We start from the raw sequence: 16,227 nt of genomic DNA on the forward strand, positions 1-16,227 counted from the left end.
GCCCCACTGCCCTGAACCAGTTAAGGAGTGACTGACCGGGAAGGACCCTGCATTAGTGTCAACCAATTAACCAATCCCTCACCTAGTAACAGAATCCGATCTACAGAGGTATCCTGTCTGCCCCGCCCCCACATCCTTGGGGAGTAGGGCTTTGTCATCAGAGTCATTTCTGTGCCCCCAGCACTGTGACAGTGGAGGTGCCCTTCCAGTGCTCATGAATGGATGACTCTTCCTTGGTAAGGGTGGGGTGGGGCTGCCTCAGCAGGGGTGTCCGTCGAGGGGTCTGTAGGGGCATCTCGGGACATCTCCGGAGAAAAGGGACACAGGGTGCCCGGGTTTTCAGAGGAAAAGTCTGGCAGCAGAGGGCCCTGCAGCTGACTCCCTACAGGCCGGGCTCCCCCCCAGGCCCCACGGAGGCCAAGGGGCCACAGGTCATCTGTCCTCAGTCTTCTTCTATGCCCCTTCCCACGTGTCCCATCGTGCTCTTGGGAGGCAGGCCACTGCAGAGGGAGGGAGGCCCTCCCAGCAAGCCAGCCGGGGCTCGGGTCTCCCCGCTGCACATCCCAGGGGTGGGGCGGGGGAATCCCTGGGTTGCAGAGGCCTTCCACGTGGCGCGGGGGTGCTGGGACAGGAGGGCAAGCCCGGAGGCCACCGCCACCGCTGGACAGCGTGTGAGCAAACCACAGCAGGAGAGACGCGACCCTGCGCTGTCTGTGGCTTCCTTTCCTGGAACAGGCCTCTGCTTCTCAACCCGACCTTGGGTTCGGTTCCGTCCCACAGGTGCAGGACCCTCCCGAGGCTGCAGGGCTTGTCCTCGCCCAGCCGGGCTCTGCACAGAGCCACCCAACACTGCGCGTCCGGTCAGCGGAGCGGGGACACGTGCAGCAGGCCAGCTGTCCTGCAGGAGAGCCAGGCACAAGAGGGTCTGTGCCAACGGAGAACCGGGCTGCTCTTCTCACGCAGGTTCTCCTTCTGGAAAGTAGCGTTGTTTTCCAGGAAACATCATGCCGTTTACGTTAATGTATTTCATCTGGAAATTAATGCGGATTGTGAACCTTTTGGATGAGTTCAAATGTGGTAAGTACGGACGGATACAACGTACGTACAAAGTACGGACGCAGAGAGCAGCTCTCTGGGTTCTCAGCATTTTTAAGAGCGGAGGGGGTCCCCAGACCAAACAGTTTGAAAACCAGAATTAGAATCTGTCTTTGGCCTGAGGACCTCCATTTTCCGTGGGCATCGGACTGCCTCTCTGTGGCTGTGTTATTTACTTGAAGTACAGGTTAGGTCATTCGTTTTTGTTTGCATTCTATTCTGGTTGATTCTATTTATTCCATCCCTCCCCACATGTGTGAAATATTAACAAGGTTCCAAAAAGCTTTCTGTTGGAGCTCAGACGCCCCCTGGGCGTCCCCACAATGCTGGCTCCCCTTCTGCTCCCAGGCACCTGATGAGGGCTCTATTTTCCTGACAGTGGGCAGTGACCAGCTTCAGAGTCTGTTAACTAGGCACCCCCGTGGGCCGGCTCCCTGCCCCAGCCAGCCTTTCTGGAAGTGGGACCACCCTTCCCACGGGGTTGACTCCCCTCTGGAGGGAGGGCATCAGGAGGCCCCGGCCAGCGGTGTGGACAGCGGCCGTGTACTCTGACGGGCTGTGTTCACCAAAACGCAGAGCCCCAAGGCCAGGGATCCCCGAGCTGGGAGCCCCCACTTCTCCAGCCCCTCTCCCGCACGTGGACTAATGCGGAGCCAGGAATGCGGCCCCTCAGGTCCCCACCCTGCCCTGAGGGTGTAACACGCTGGCCACCCCGCCCCCCACCTCCACCTCCAGGGAGACACTAAGAAGGGTTTGTTGGGAAGGGGGAGCGGGAGGGAGAGGAGAGGAGGGCGGGGAGGCGGGAGGGATAGACAAAGAAAGGGGTGCGGCAAGTGGCAGGCGCCCGCGGGAGGAGAGTGACCTCAGCGCCAGAGAAGCATCTGCTCAGCCTCAGAGCGAGGGCGGGCCGAGGTCGAGGCGCCCCCTCTCCCCTCTCCCCTCTCCGCGGCAGATCTCTCCGCGGCTCCGCGGCTGCGGTGCAGGGCCCGGGCCTCACTGGCCAGCCGGGCGCTGTCCTGCGTGTGAACTGCAGCTCGGGGCTCCTGCCGCGACCATCCGCTGCCCGCACCCCCGCCACCCGCCCTCCGGCCGCGCCTGCTGGGTGAGTACTGCGTGTGCGTGCGCCTGTGTCCCCATCCGGAGACGCCGGGCCTCCGGGCTCCTCCCCGGGTGCAGCAGCTAGCGGCACCCCAAGACGGAGGCGTGAGTTTGCTGTATAGTTCTGGGCGCAGCGAGCCCAAAGTTTCCCCTCCCGGCTCCCGGGACTCCCTCTGACGGCAGCCCTGAGGAGTGGCGCTCGGGGATCCCCGCGGCTGCAGAGCGGGCTGCTGGCGCAACCCAGCCCAGGCTCCAAACCTGCCAGGCGCCCGGCCTCCCGTAGGGGCGTCCGGAATCCGCCTGTAACCGGACACAGCTGCTTTCGGGGATGGGGTCTGAGCCTGAGCCCGAGCCCGAGCCCGAGCCCGGGGTGTGGCAGCGGGCAGGGATACTGGGGGCGGGGGGGGGAGGGGTAGGGGGGGGCGCTGCACTCCGGAGGTCCCTGCTCCCGGGACCAGCGGGACCGGCGTGCCGGGTTCTCCCTCTGCTCCTAGGTCATGGGAGCCCCAAGTCAGGCCACCACCTGGGGCAGGGCCCTCTGGGCTCTCCTCCTGGCCACACTGGGGTCCGCGGCGAGCCAGCCGCTGGGGGCGGAGTCTGTCTGCACAGCCCGACCGCTGGCCAAGTACAGCCTCACCTTCACGGGCAAGTGGAGCCAGACGGCCTTCCCCAAGCAGTACCCCCTGTTCCGGCCCCCCGCACAGTGGTCGTCCCTGCTGGGTAAGCGCAGCCCCCGCCGCCCGTTCCTGCCTGTCCAGCAGCGGCCCCCCTCCTGGAGGGGCCGGTCACACGACAGCTGCACCACACTTCGCAGCTGGGGTGGGGGGGAGCACTCCCATCCCATTGCCTTCAGCGCCGGGCCGACTGCTGGACGGCGGGGCCCTGGGGGGGGGGCGCGGCGGGGGGGCGGCCAGAGTGGCCCCTGCGCGGTGCCCCGGTGGCCCCGCTTCGGCTCACCCCGCCGGCCGCATGCGCAGGGGCGGCGCACAGCTCGGACTACAGCATGTGGAGAAAGAACCAGTACGTGAGCGACGGGCTGAGGGACTTCGCCGAGCGGGGCGAGGCCTGGGCGCTGATGCGGGAGCTGGAGGCGGCGGGAGAGAAGCTGCAGAGCGTGCACGAGGTGTTCTCGGCGCCCGCCGTGCCCAGCGGCACCGGGCACACGTCCGCCGAGCTGGAGGCCCACGCCAGGCACTCGCTGGTGAGCCGGCGGCCGCGGGGAGTGGGGGGGGCGGGGCTCGCCGAGCGCCCGCTCCGCCCCCCCAGGTGTCCTTCGTGGCGGTGGGGGCTCGCTGAGCGAGCCCCGTCCCCCTCCACCCCGCCCCTGCAGGTTTCCTTCGTGGTCCGAATCGTGCCCAGCCCCGACTGGTTCGTGGGCGTGGACAGTCTGGACCTGTGTGACGGGGACCGCTGGAGGGAGCAGGTCGAGGTCGACCTGTACCCCTACGACGCTGGCACGGACAGTGGCTTCACCTTCTCCTCCCCCAACTTCGCCACCATCCCGCAGGACACGGTGACGGAGGTGAGGAGGTGAGGGACGGGACGAGAGCCCTGCTGGCCCTGGACAACCTCCCTCCCCCCCCCCCACCCCCACCCCCACCCCGGACTAGAAGACGGCCGGCCAGTCTGCAGGGGGCCCGCAGGTCGGGAGGAGGGCCCAGCCCTTTCTGGTTGACTCCCAGCCTGCGGCCTCCCACCCCCCTCCCCCCCTCCACACAGCCTGCGGCCTCGCACCCCCAGAGCCTGTGCCCCGCCCCCGGTCCACGCAGCCTGCGCCACCCCTCGGAGCCTACGCAGCCTGAGGCCACGCGCCCCGCCCCCAGGAGCTAGCGGCCTTCGGAGGGGGCGGGGTTTCCTGACCCCGCCCCACCCGACGCTCCAGAGCCTGGGCCCGCCCACTGCAAGCGTGTGCTGCGGGTTCTCCTGTGCTGAGACCGCTGCTCTCCCCACAGATCACCTCCTCCTCTCCCAGCCACCCGGCAAACTCCTTCTACTACCCCCGGCTGAAGTCCCTGCCCCCCATCGCCAGAGTGACCCTGGTGCGACTCCGGCAGAACCCCAGGACCTTCGTGCTGCCCCCCCCAGGCCCGCTGGGCGGGGGCAATGAGATCACGGACAGCCTCTCAGGTGAGCCTGCAGATGCCCGGCCGGCACGCCCGTGATCCCGGGTGCGAGTGCTCCGACTCCGGGGGGGCCCTGACGTCCCACTGGCTGCACAGGGCGGAAGCACCATTCAGGTGTGCGGGTCATGCAGGGACCGTGACCAGGCAGCCGCCAATACGGAGCCCCATGCGTGAGGCCCTTAGGTCTCAGCTGCAGAATAACCCTTAATGGTGAGTGGCCACCGGGTACAAACAGCAGAGGATCCTAACGGGCTAGAAACCGCCCAAGAGTCACCATCTGTGACTCGGCAGCGACAACACCTCAACACGAGCTACTTCCCAAGGCCACGCCGGTCACCTGCACGCAACCCCTGGAGGGCCGGTAATCCAGGGACTAGGCCCTGCTGTGTGCCCAGCCCACAGGACACACCCCGGAAGTCCCAACTTGAGATGAGGCGACAGGATGGAGAAAGGTGCTGAATTGGACGCCGGGCTCCTGGGGGTGATGTGCCCTTAGCCAGGTGGGGCTAGGCCACCCATGGGGTGCACAGGGGTGCAGGGGACGGAGTCAGACCAGGTTACTGCTCAGATGGGCTTAGGGTGCCCCACTCTGAGCCATATGAGCCACTGTCTGTGAGCAAACTCAAACACCAGGGTTTGAGCTCTCAGGGTAGGACGACGTGGGTCCCAGGGGTTCCGTGCATCGAGCACAAGATGACGTGGTTCTGGGGGCTCAGAGTGTCCAGTACAAGATGACAGGGGGTCAGAGCATTCAGTACAAGATGACAGATGGGGTTCCGGGGGTTCTGAGCATTTGGTGCAGGACAGTGGGTGTTCTGAGAGATTTGGGATTTAGTTGATTCAAACTCTAGACTGAAGATTCAGCTCTTGCACAACACTTGCAAGGGAAAGCCTTTGACACTCGTGACCGAGACCCCTGTCAGTGGTGTGCCTGTGTGTGGCCCATGTCACAGCTGACAGGGCAGCACATTCCACTAAATGGATCTCTCTGCGCCCTCCCTGGCGAAGGGGATGGTGTGGGTGGTGAAGGGGAGCCCCCACCGCGGTCGCCTTCTGAAAGCCAGCACCGCGGGCAGCGGAGACCCCGGCCAGCCTGTGCTGCCTTCAGAACATCTCTCAACACGGGGTCCCCCCTGCCCCCAGGGGCCAGAGTTGGCCTCCCAGAGTCCCGGACAGTGGACGCAGAAATGCTCCCTCGAGGCATCTTAGTGGTTTTCCCTGGGCGGTGCGATCGGTGGGTTTGTAGCCTGCTCTAAACCACGCCGATAAAATCGAGCACCTCTCACGACTCTGAAGGTGGGAGCTGGTCTTGTGCACCGAACACACGCCCGGGGGTCCCCTTCTGCCACAAAGCACCTCGCACGCATGCTCACGGCCTCTCCTGTGCTCGGTCCAGGTCCAGAAACGCCGCTGGACTGCGAAGTCTCCTTGTGGTCATCCTGGGGGCTGTGTGGGGGTCCCTGCGGGAAGCTGGGGGCCAAGAGCAGGACTCGCTACGTCCGCGTGCAGCCTGCCAACCACGGGACGCCCTGCCCCGAGCTGGAGGAGGAGGCGGAGTGCGTCCCCGACAACTGCGTCTGAGACCAGAGCCCCGGGCCCCTCGACCCCACGTGGTGGCCCAGCCTGGTTGTGCAGCGGGCCAGGCGGGGCTTCGTCCATCACCCCTCTGAGCTCCACCGCTGACACACGTGCCTCGGGCTGCTGGAGCAGGACGGCGGAAGAGGTGCCTCCTTTCCGCAAGCTTTCCTCTCGGGCGCCCGGTCCTGAGGTCCCCTCTCGTGGGTGAGTCTCTGCTATAAACCGTGTCCTGCCCTGTTCACCATAGTTCAAGGCCATCTTGCACGCAGACGACTTGTACATGGTGCCCGCTGGGCCACCTGCAGGAGAGCCACGCACCCCAGGCCCAGAGCCCCAAGCCACACGTGCATGACATACCTCGGACCTGCCCTCCCAGGCGCCCACACCCCTGCCTGCCCCTCTCAGCCAGGCTGCCTCGGCAGGCCACGCAGGTCAGGTGCATAAAGGAGAGCAGGCGCTGACCCCTCACCTTGGCGTCGTCATATGACCGATCTCCCTGCACTTGAATAAAGACTGTTTCATGACCGCAGGGGCCCTCGTCTCACATTTCCGGGAAGGGTCCTGGAAGGGCACCGTGAGCAGGTACGGGGCCATGCTCCCGCCCCCAGAGTAGGGCCCCCCCACTCCCCGAGACTTCACAAGGGCAGCACTGCGTGCCCCTGCCGGCAGCTTGTCCCTGCCCCGGACACTCACCACCAAGGCCCATGGCCTCCCGGAGATGCCCTCAGGGCTCACTGGGCACCCACCTGAACCCTTGACTGAGGTCGCACGTCCCAACCTCATCCTACTGGCATGGATCATCGGTGGGTCCCTGAGCCCTGGGGCTGGGCTAGTCCCTCAGGGAACAGCCAGGAGATGGGGAAGGCCGGCTCTCCATTCCTTGGGACCAGAACATTCTTTCTCTTGCTTGGACACATGCAGAATCGGATCCAATAACCACCTACCTCCTCTCTTCTTCCCCCCTCCTGTCTATCCATCACTCTCCCTCCCTTCCTCCTACCTCCTGCCCACACCCCCCTCCTCCCCCTCCCTTCCCACCATCCTGTCTGTCCATCGCCCTCCCCACCTCCTCCACCCTCCCCACCTCCTCCCCCCTCCCCCCTCCCCCCTCCCGTCCACCTCCCTCCCCTCCCCCCTCCCGTCCACCTCCCTCCCCTCCTCCCACCTCCCCACTCCTGTCCACTGCCCCCTCAATGCTCCTGCCAGTTCTTGGTCACTACACTTCCATGTAGAAACCCTTCTCGCCTCTGTCTCTCCATTTTATCAAGATCACACCTTCCGGCTGTCGGCCACCTCCCCTGTCCACTCTGTCTCAGTGGCAGTCTTGGACCCCCACATGCCCAGACCTCCCGCTGACGAGCCACCCACACCCCACAGAAGTACCTAGTGTGGGACACCACACCCAGCCTTGCACTCACTTGGTGCCAACCCTGTAAACACTCTCCTCTTGTCCCCTACTCGGTCACGCTTAGCAGCCGAGGTCTCTCTCCCATCCGGAGGGTGTTTCTCGTGGCCTCCCCTTCCTCATTGAGACCTCCTGCTCCTGTGTCCCCTGTGTAGCCACATGCCTAGAAAGGATTCTCCCCGTTTCCTGTTCCCAGCGTTCCTTCCGCATGGGAGACCCCCTCCGCTGCTGGCGTGGGCTCCATATCTACCGTGCTGTGGCACCCAGGGTCCATGCTCCATGCTCTCTGTCCTTGCCCTTTAACTGACAGGAGGTCTGATGGCCCCCCCAGCCCCTCCCCCCACCCCGGCTGGCAATGCCCCATCCCCTTCTCTCTGACGGCCGTCCTCTACTCCCTGACACCCCTGTCTGTGAGCTTGACCCCAGACCCCTCCACCCTCTACTGTTGCTTCCCTTCTTGGACCCATCCTTCTCTCCAGAACAGATTTAGATCCAAACGGTCACCTTGACCCTTGACCTAGGGGAGGAAGCAGTGAAAGCAGTTGCCCGTGACCCATCTCTCCCCCAGCGGGGGGTAGATTCTCAGCCAGTACCTCAGCTTGCTGATGCCTCAGTGTCCTGCTGAATAGACTGGGGGCATCCGCTAAGTGGGGAGACTTGCCTGTGAAATGTTCTCAGCAGATGTTCTCCGTGGACCTCTGGACACGTGATCTTGGGGCACAACCGAGGTATTTCATGATCCAGCGCTTTCCGGGGGGGGGGGGGGGGTACCAGCCTGCGCGCCCCACCGAGAGGCCGGGAAGGACCTGGAGCGCGCAATGAGGTCCGACCTTCTGGGAGCTGCGCCTGAGCCGCTCACATGCTCAGCTCCCTGCGTCTCAGCCGAGCGTCTGCCCTTGGGCAGGAGCTGGCACTAGGGCTCCCTGAAATAGGCTGCGGTAGAGGGCAGGCCCACGGTGGCAGCCCGCACAGCTCGGGCACACAGCACAGATGGCCAATACCTGCTGGATGAGCGAAGAACTCAATTCACTTTGTCTGTTTGACAAGAGTCCCGATACTGAGCACCTAAAAATACTAGAGCAAATGGGACACCTCTTAGATGTAGGCGACACGTGTGTGTGACGGCCTGACGAGGTGGTGGAAAGCAGGGGGTCTCTCGGAGGCCGAGGTAAGGAGTGGCAGGAGCCAGGCCGCACCTGGGACAACGCGGCTGGCCCTCCGCCCCTTTAGGCCGGGGCGTCGGAAGCTCTCCCGGTCACCTGCCCAGAGCAGGCACGAGCAAACAGGCAACCTCACGAGGGCACAGCCTCCCTTGCACTTGACTGCTGACGGAGAAGAAAAAAGTTACCTCTGACAATTCCTAAACATAAGCCCAAACTCACACCGGCACGAGGTCTGAGATTTCAGTGGAAATCTGAAAAACCCACAATCACAAGTTTTGCTTCAAGAGTCCTGGCCTTGGGGACACCCTGGGGCACTCGGAAGGCGGCGGCATAAATCTTCCCTGGACGCCTCGCTGTGGACTCAGGACTCAGAATTCCCACAGTAACATGAACTCACAATCAAAACTCACCAATCACCTGAGAAAAACCAGCATGACCCCTAAATCAGAGGAAACCGCAAACTACAAAATCAGAACCACAAAGCCATTGATGGGATTATCATGAACGGGACATGATTAAGCATGCTGACCGTGTTCTCCAGACCCGCACTCAAAACTCAAAAGTATACCATAGACCCAAACACCTCGCACGATCACAGACTTAAACCTGCAAAGGTGGACTGAACGCTCCAGCTAAATGACAAAGCCATGTGCCATTTGCAGGAGGTGGAAGGCCCCGCCGGGACACTAAAGGGGGGCAGACACTGCTAGAGTTCCCTGTGACGCCCTGGGGCGGGGGGCTGGCCGGGGCCCTCGGGTGATGCGTGTCGTTCTTTGGGGTCCGAACATCTGCTGCCCCGAGATGCTCCAGATTCTAGCGCACAAGTCAGCATGGAGAAGCCTCTGGAGAAGCCCCCTGCCGACACACCACGGACAGCCACCCCGGGGACTCGAGGCGGGCAGATGATGGAAAATAAGCCAGTAAATAAATCCTACGTTAGAAGGTGCTCTGTGCAAGGAGGCCATGGCCCAGAAAGAACACTGCTGCTGGTGGTGGGGTGCCCTTTCAGGAAGGTGTTCAGAGGCACCCCCACTCATGAGCCCCCCTCTGAGCAGAGCCCTGACGCAGGAGGAAGGCTCGCGGTGTCCCCAGCAGGGACTAGTTAGAGGCCGAGGCCCTGCTGTGTTGGGGAGGCAGTCGGGAGGCACGTATGGCCCGCACGGGGAGCGGCAGTCCCGCAGGAGGGCCCGGTCGGCCGGGCAGCGGGTGACTTTTGCTCCTCGTGAGGTGAAGAGAGGAGGGAGCATCCATCGCGGGAGGGCTCTGAGCAGAAAATAACTCATCGGCGTACGTTGTGTGGGGTCGTCCGGTTGTTCCGAGAGCAGCACGTAGGGGCAGGGGCAGGATAAGGAAGAGTGAGAGACTGCCACACTAACCCCGAGGAGAGCGAGGCCGGGGCCGCAGGGATGTGGTCAAAGTGGTAAGAGGGGGATGAAGTCCAGGTTCATTTTGATGTAAAGGCAGCAGATGCTCAGCAAGCAGCACCTAATGGTGCTCCCGGGACTGTCCACGTGGACCCCTTCGTGGCCCGTGGTCCTGCTGGGTCAGCCCAGGGAGGGGAGGGGCCGAGGGAGGGAGGGAGGGTCCTCTGCTGAGGCTCCTGTGGAGTCTGCACTGCTGTCTCGTGCTGGAAGATGAGGTGGCCGGAAGCGTGCGCCCTGGGCTCCCAGGGGACGGCTGGCGCGGGGCCCCGGGGAGTCAGGGCGCAGAGCCCGCACGTCCAGGAGAGGGGAGGACCACGAGAATGGTCCGCTGTGCTCGGCAACCACAGGCCGGCGATGGGGCCAGGGCTGAGCACTCAAGAGGGTAAGGCCCTGAGAAGGGCCAGGAGGGGTCTTCCCGCAGAGAGGGTGGGCTGAGAACTGAAGTCCAACTCAGCTCCGTGTCTGCCCAGGCACTCTGGGGGCAGGGGTCGTCCTCCCACACATACAACTGCACCCTGGCCGCACCCTGAATCCCCCGTGACCTCCATGTGAGACACGCCTCCCCCTCCCTCCTCCCGCTGCCACAAAGAAGCAAACGAAACAATCGAACAATCGAAACAAACAATCGAACTGGTCCTGGGACCGAGAGGAGCTGGCCAAGTGAGGGCGTGAAGAGCTGGGAAAGGCAGGGCCCGGGGCAGAGTCAGGAGACAGCCGGCCGCCCCGGAAGTGCAGAACGGAAGTGCAGAGCGGGCCCTCAAGGTCAGCGCGTCCCTCCTCCCTCCGCATAAGGGAGCACAGAAGCAGATCTCTCTGCAGGAAGCTTCCCAGCACCCTGGAGGGTCTCAGGCCTCCCACAAATCAAATCAAGCCGTGAGGGCAACACCTTTCACTATTGAAAACAGAAAAAAGGCCCCAAGGGGCTCATTCGCCCAAGGTCCTAGATAATGAAAGTGCCAGAAACGTCCAAGAGAAATGACCCACCAGCGAGGGATGATTAGGCACAAACATCAATCTGGAAAGAAGCCCAGCGCGGGACACAGGTGCAAGAGCTACTCCAGGCGCGAAAGATCTCGCGAGCTGGGGGCGCGGCCCCAGACGTCACCCAGCGTGCAGCACACAAAGAGACGGAAAACTGCAAAAAGATACGGAAGATACAACGAGAGGCTCTGTTTCACGTGAGACGCTCTGAAGGATGTAACAGGGATTCTGGAGAAGAGATCGTGGTCAAAGAGAAAGTCCGGCAAAAGTTTTAGAACTCGCTAAAAAAGTGTCTCCAGAGCCAGAAAGCACAATATATCCCCAAAGGGACAAACGAAAGCAGCCCAAGTTCGTGTCACACGAAACCGCTGAGCCCCAGACGCAGGCCCAGCACGAGAGGACGGTGCACCTGGAAAGAAGCATCTGGTAGAAATGACAGAAACTTATGAACAGCAGCAAAGGGAGTCAGAAGGCAGTCAAATAATACTTGCAGCCTGTTGAGAGAAACACGAAAGAGGAACCCCAGAGTTGGGAGCTCAACACCCCCTTTAAGGATGAAGGCTTTTGTACGTCCTCCAATTAACAAGACGTGGAATCCCAAGGGAACAGCGCTGAAGGGGCCTCCCCGATGCTTCCCCACAGAAGTATCTCCCGCCCCTCTGAGGCCGCGTGGGCGCGGTGCCGTCCGGAGGACACGCACCCTGGACCTCGTGCCCTCGCGTCAAAGGACTAGTGTTGTCCTGCCCGGAGCACAGGCACCACGAGACAAGGGAGGATGGCGGTGAAGGCTGGGATGGGAAACTGTGGCCAATTGTGGCCATTTTCAGCTCTTAGCACAGTAGCAGCTACCTATACCGACCCCCAACCCAGACGGGCAAACAGACCGTGTCCTTGAAATACTGGGGACTTGTTCTCTGACGGCTGACAGCTGCTTCTAATAACAGAGAGGCAGACACAGAGGCGGGGACCACTGTTGACGCCCCCGCCCCCAACCCCCCCCCCCCCCCCCCCCAGTGTCGCAAGACCCTCCCGTCCAGCCAAGGAACTTTCAGGGGGTGTAAAAGGTGAGCGCCCGTGTCTCCCAAGTCCCCTTTTATTTTTCACTTTTTCCTGTTTGGGGAGCTAAATATTAAAGGTAAGTACATTCAAAAGCAAATGCACGTATAAGGGAGATTAGGAAGTTACCCTGCATGTCCAGGGAAAGTCTCAAAAAGACCCAGGAAGACCTCAAGTTACCCTCAGGCTGGTCCTCAGCACAGAGACGGCCTACAGCAATCCAAGTAAAAATGTAAATCTTGGGGAAGGGGGAGGATCTGATTTCAGAGTTACCACATTATCAGATGCAGATGTCCAGTGTTCAACTAAAAATCCCAAGGCATACAAAGATGCAGGAAAGCATGGCCCATTCAAAGGAAAAAAGGAAAAAATCAACGAGAACTGCCTCTTGATAAAGGTGTAACAGCAGATACGCTAGACACAGACTTTAAAAAAACTACTTTAAAGTTGCTCAGAGAACTAGGTAGGACCTCCTCCTTATCCATAATTACTTAAATGTAAGTGGGTTAAAATCTCCGGTTAAAAGACAGAGACTGGAAGAATGGATAAAAACACAAGATCCAAACACAGGTTGTCTACAGGAGACTCACTTGAGATCCAACGGCACAAACAGGTTGAAAGTAAAAGAATGGAAAACACAGTCCAGGCAAATGGTCACCGAAGGAGAGCAGGGAAATACCAGACAAAACAGACTTAAATTCAAAACGGTTACAAGAGACAAAGGACGGTGCATGTTGATGAAATCCCGACACAAGAAAACATAACAATTACAAACATGTACACACCTGACGACAGACCATCGAACTATATGGAGCGAAAACTGACGGAACGGAGGGAGAAATAGACAGTCCGGCAGTGGTGGTGGCCTGAACCCCCCACTGTCCCTGGTGGATAAACAACAGACCGAAGAGGAGTCCGGGAAAGAGGACGCAACCCAAGCCACCAGCCAGACGCAACAGACACACACAGCCCACCCAGCCACGAGCGCACACGTTCTCCTCACATGCACACGGCCGTCTTCCGGGACAGACCGTGTGTCAGAGCGCGTGGTGAATCTCAGTAGGTTTTAAAAGATGTGTCTTCTGTGACCGCAACAGGATGGAGTTAGGAGTCAATAAGAAGGAAAACGGGAACATTCACAAATTTGTGGAAATTAAGTAATAACACTCTTAAATCAATTGATCAAAGAAGAAATCACAAGAAAATTAGAAAATACTTAGGAACAAGTGAAGATGAAAACACAACAAAACTTAGGGAAGACAGTGGGGGTGATGCTGAAGTTAGGGGAGATGTATAGCTACAAACACACTGAAAACAGAGAAGATTTCAAATCAGGAACCGAAGTTTACTACTTAATGAACTAGGAGGAGAAGAGCAGGCTACACCCAAAGCCATCAGAAGAAAGGAAATAATAAAGGTGAGAGCGTACATAAACAAAACAGACAATGGAAAAACAACAGAGAAAATCCATGAAACCAAAAGCTGCCTCTTTGACAAGACCAACAAAGTTGACAAACCTCTAGCTATACATGGACTGAGAGACAAAGAGAGAAGTCTCATTACTAAAACCAGAAACGAAGCAGGAACATTATTACCGATTCTACAGAAATAAGAAGGATGGTAAGAAAGTATTGTGGACAGTTGTCCACCAACAAATCAGATCCCTTTAGATGAAACGGACCAATTGCTGGAAACACAGAACCTGCGGAGACTAAGTCACAGGGACACAGGAAGTCTGAATAGACCTACAGCTGGTATGGAGACTGAATCACTAATCAAAAATCTCCCAGCAGAGCAAAGCCCAGGACCTGTCGGCTTCGCAGGTGAATTCTGTCAAATATTTAAAGAAGAATTAACACCAGTCCTTCCCAAACTTTTCCCAAAAAATTTGGAACACTTTCCAACTCATCCTACAAGGCCAAAATTACCCTGTTACCAAAGCCAGACAGGAACACTGTGAGAAAACTACAGACCAACATCCCTTATGAACATTGATGCAAAATCCTCAACAAAATACAAGCAAACAGAATTCAGCAATATATTGAAAGGACTTCACACCATGACCAAGTGGGATTTATTCCTGGGATGGAAGGAGGGTCAACATGTGAAAATTGATCAGTGTGATTCGTTACCTCAACAGAGTGGAGGGGGTAACCACGTGATCATGTCAGCTGATGTAGACAAAGCATTTGACAAAAGTTCATGATAAAAACACTCAGAAAACTAGGAATAGAAGTAAACCATCCCACATAATTGGAGCCATGTATCAAAACCCACAGGAAGCATCCTACTCATGGTGAGAGTTAAAGCTTTTCCTCTAAGATCAGGAATAAGGTAGGGATGCCTGCTTTCACTGCTTCTGTTCAACATGGTCCTGGGAGCTCTGGTCAGAGCAGTTAGGCAAGAAAAAAGCCGTCATCCACACTGGGAAGGCAGAAGTGAAGTCATCTCTCATATAATTTTATGTGTGTGAGTCCCAAAGATTACACACACGCACGACGTTCAGGACTAAGTATGACTGCAGCAAACGGGCGGGACGCAGAGTCGACACGCAAAAATCAGCTGCATTTCTGCACATGAACAATGGACGATCTGAAAGGAAATCACAGAACCAGTTTCATTTACAGTAGCACCAAAGAGAAGAACGTGCCTGGGAATTACCTCAGCCCCGGCAGTGAAGCACTCACACGGTGAAGGCTACGACGGGTGCGGCGAGAGGATTCAAGAAGACAAGTGAGGGGGCGCCTGGGTGACTCCGTCGGTTAAGCGTCCAACTTCGGCTCAGGTCATGATCTCACGGTCCATGAGTTCGAGCCCGGCGTTGGGCTCTGTGCTGACAGCTCGGAGCCTGGAGGCTGCTTTGGATTCTGTGTCTCCCTCTCTCTGCCCCTTCCCTGCTCATGCTCTGTCTCTCAAAGATGAATAAACATTTAAAATAAAAAAGCCTCACCATGCAGACGAGGCCCCACAGCGGCAGTGTGGGCCCCAGAATCCAGAACCCAGAGGCGCCCGTCCCAGCGGCCCTGGGAGATTCATGTGCGTGTGGGGTGTGTGCTGTGCTGAGTCAATCCTACATCTGGCATGTAGGTCGCTCTGAGCCATGCAACCTTGTTTCTAGTGAATTATTGGGAGAAAAATGGCTGGCTGAGAGGAAGGGGGACCCAAGAGAACAAAAGATTTAAGAGACATGATCAAGTACGATGTGAGGATCCTGTTTAGACACTGGTTCAAACAAATCAACGGCAAAGAGACCCTCCCAATCAGGGGAACGGACTATGATCTGGGTGTTGGATGGCAGGAAGGACTCGTATTAATTTTGTTAGGTCATCACAACTGTGCTCACAACAGCGTGGTGCTTTATGGCTTGTTTTTCAGTCTTTACAAGTCAGAGGTGCATCGAAGTCCTAATGGGTAAAAATGACGTCTGGTCAGGAATGTGCTTTAAAATAGTCCAGGAGGGGCGCCTGGGTGGCGCAGTCGGTTAAGCGTCCGACTTCAGCCAGGTCACGATCTCGCGGTCCATGAGTTCGAGCCCCGCGTCAGGCTCTGGGCTGATGGCTCGGAGCCTGGAGCCTGTTTCCGATTCTGTGTCTCCCTCTCTCTCTGCCCCTCCCCCGTTCATGCTCTGTCTCTCTCTGTCCCAAAAATAAATAAAAAACGTTGAAAAAAAAATTAAAAAAAAAAAAAATAGTCCAGGAAATGGGGCACCCAGGTGGCTCAGTCGGTTAAGCATCTAACGCTCGACTTTGGCTCAGGTCACGATCTCACAGTTCGTGGGCTTGAGCCCCGCATCGGGCTCTGCGCCCCTGCAATGCCATGTGGAGCCTGCCTGGGAGTCTCCCTTTCTCTCTGTTCCTCCCCCACTTGTGCTGTCTCTCTGTCAAAATAAATAGATAAGCTTAAAAAGAAAAAGTTCAGGGACGACTGGGTGGCTCAGTCGGTTACGTGTCTGACTTCGGCTCAGGTCACGATCTCGCAGTTTGTGAGTTCAGGCCCCGCGTCGGGCTCTGTGCTGACAGCTCGGGGCCTGGAGCCTGTTTCGGGTTCTGTGTCTCCCTCTCTCTGCCCCTCCCCTGCACACACTTGTTATTGTTATTTTTTTAACTTCTTTTCTTTAAAAAAATTTTTTAAATGTTTATTTTTGAAAGAGAGAGAGACAGAGTGTGAGCAGGGCAGGGGCAGAGAGAGAGGGAGGCACAGAAATGGAAGCAGGCTCCAGCACCTGAACTGTCTGCACAGACCCCAACGCGGGGCTTGAACTCATGAACCATGAGATCACGACCTAAGCCGAAGCCGGCTGCTTA

General features: G+C 58.6%; 1 protein-coding gene across 1 annotated transcript; it reads left to right on the top strand.

The window, feature by feature from the left end:
• The first annotated feature begins 1,850 nt into the window (after nt 1–1,850).
• Nucleotides 1,851–6,423, top strand: LOC131507927 (spondin-2). The gene is made up of 6 exons (XM_058723242.1): nt 1,851–2,197; nt 2,688–2,913; nt 3,171–3,394; nt 3,524–3,715; nt 4,146–4,320; nt 5,713–6,423. Exons 2-6 carry the CDS (start codon nt 2,691–2,693, stop codon nt 5,895–5,897), a joined length of 999 nt encoding a protein of 332 aa, XP_058579225.1. The 5' UTR covers nt 1,851–2,197; nt 2,688–2,690; the 3' UTR covers nt 5,898–6,423.
• The last annotated feature ends 9,804 nt before the right edge of the window (nt 6,424–16,227 follow it).

The sequence above is a fragment of the Neofelis nebulosa genome, chromosome 3 (genome assembly GCF_028018385.1).
Source record: "Neofelis nebulosa isolate mNeoNeb1 chromosome 3, mNeoNeb1.pri, whole genome shotgun sequence".
Taxonomy (NCBI): Eukaryota; Metazoa; Chordata; class Mammalia; order Carnivora; family Felidae; genus Neofelis; species Neofelis nebulosa.

Bases quoted from the DNA above. Each gene is read 5' to 3' on its own strand.
- LOC131507927 (XM_058723242.1), top strand. From the start codon at position 2,691: ATGGGAGCCCCAAGTCAGGCCACCACCTGGGGCAGGGCCCTCTGGGCT. The intron at 3,395-3,523 runs GTGAGCCGGCGG...CCGCCCCTGCAG, and splicing joins CCCACGCCAGGCACTCGCTG to GTTTCCTTCGTGGTCCGAAT. The intron at 3,716-4,145 runs GTGAGGAGGTGA...CTCTCCCCACAG, and splicing joins CGCAGGACACGGTGACGGAG to ATCACCTCCTCCTCTCCCAG.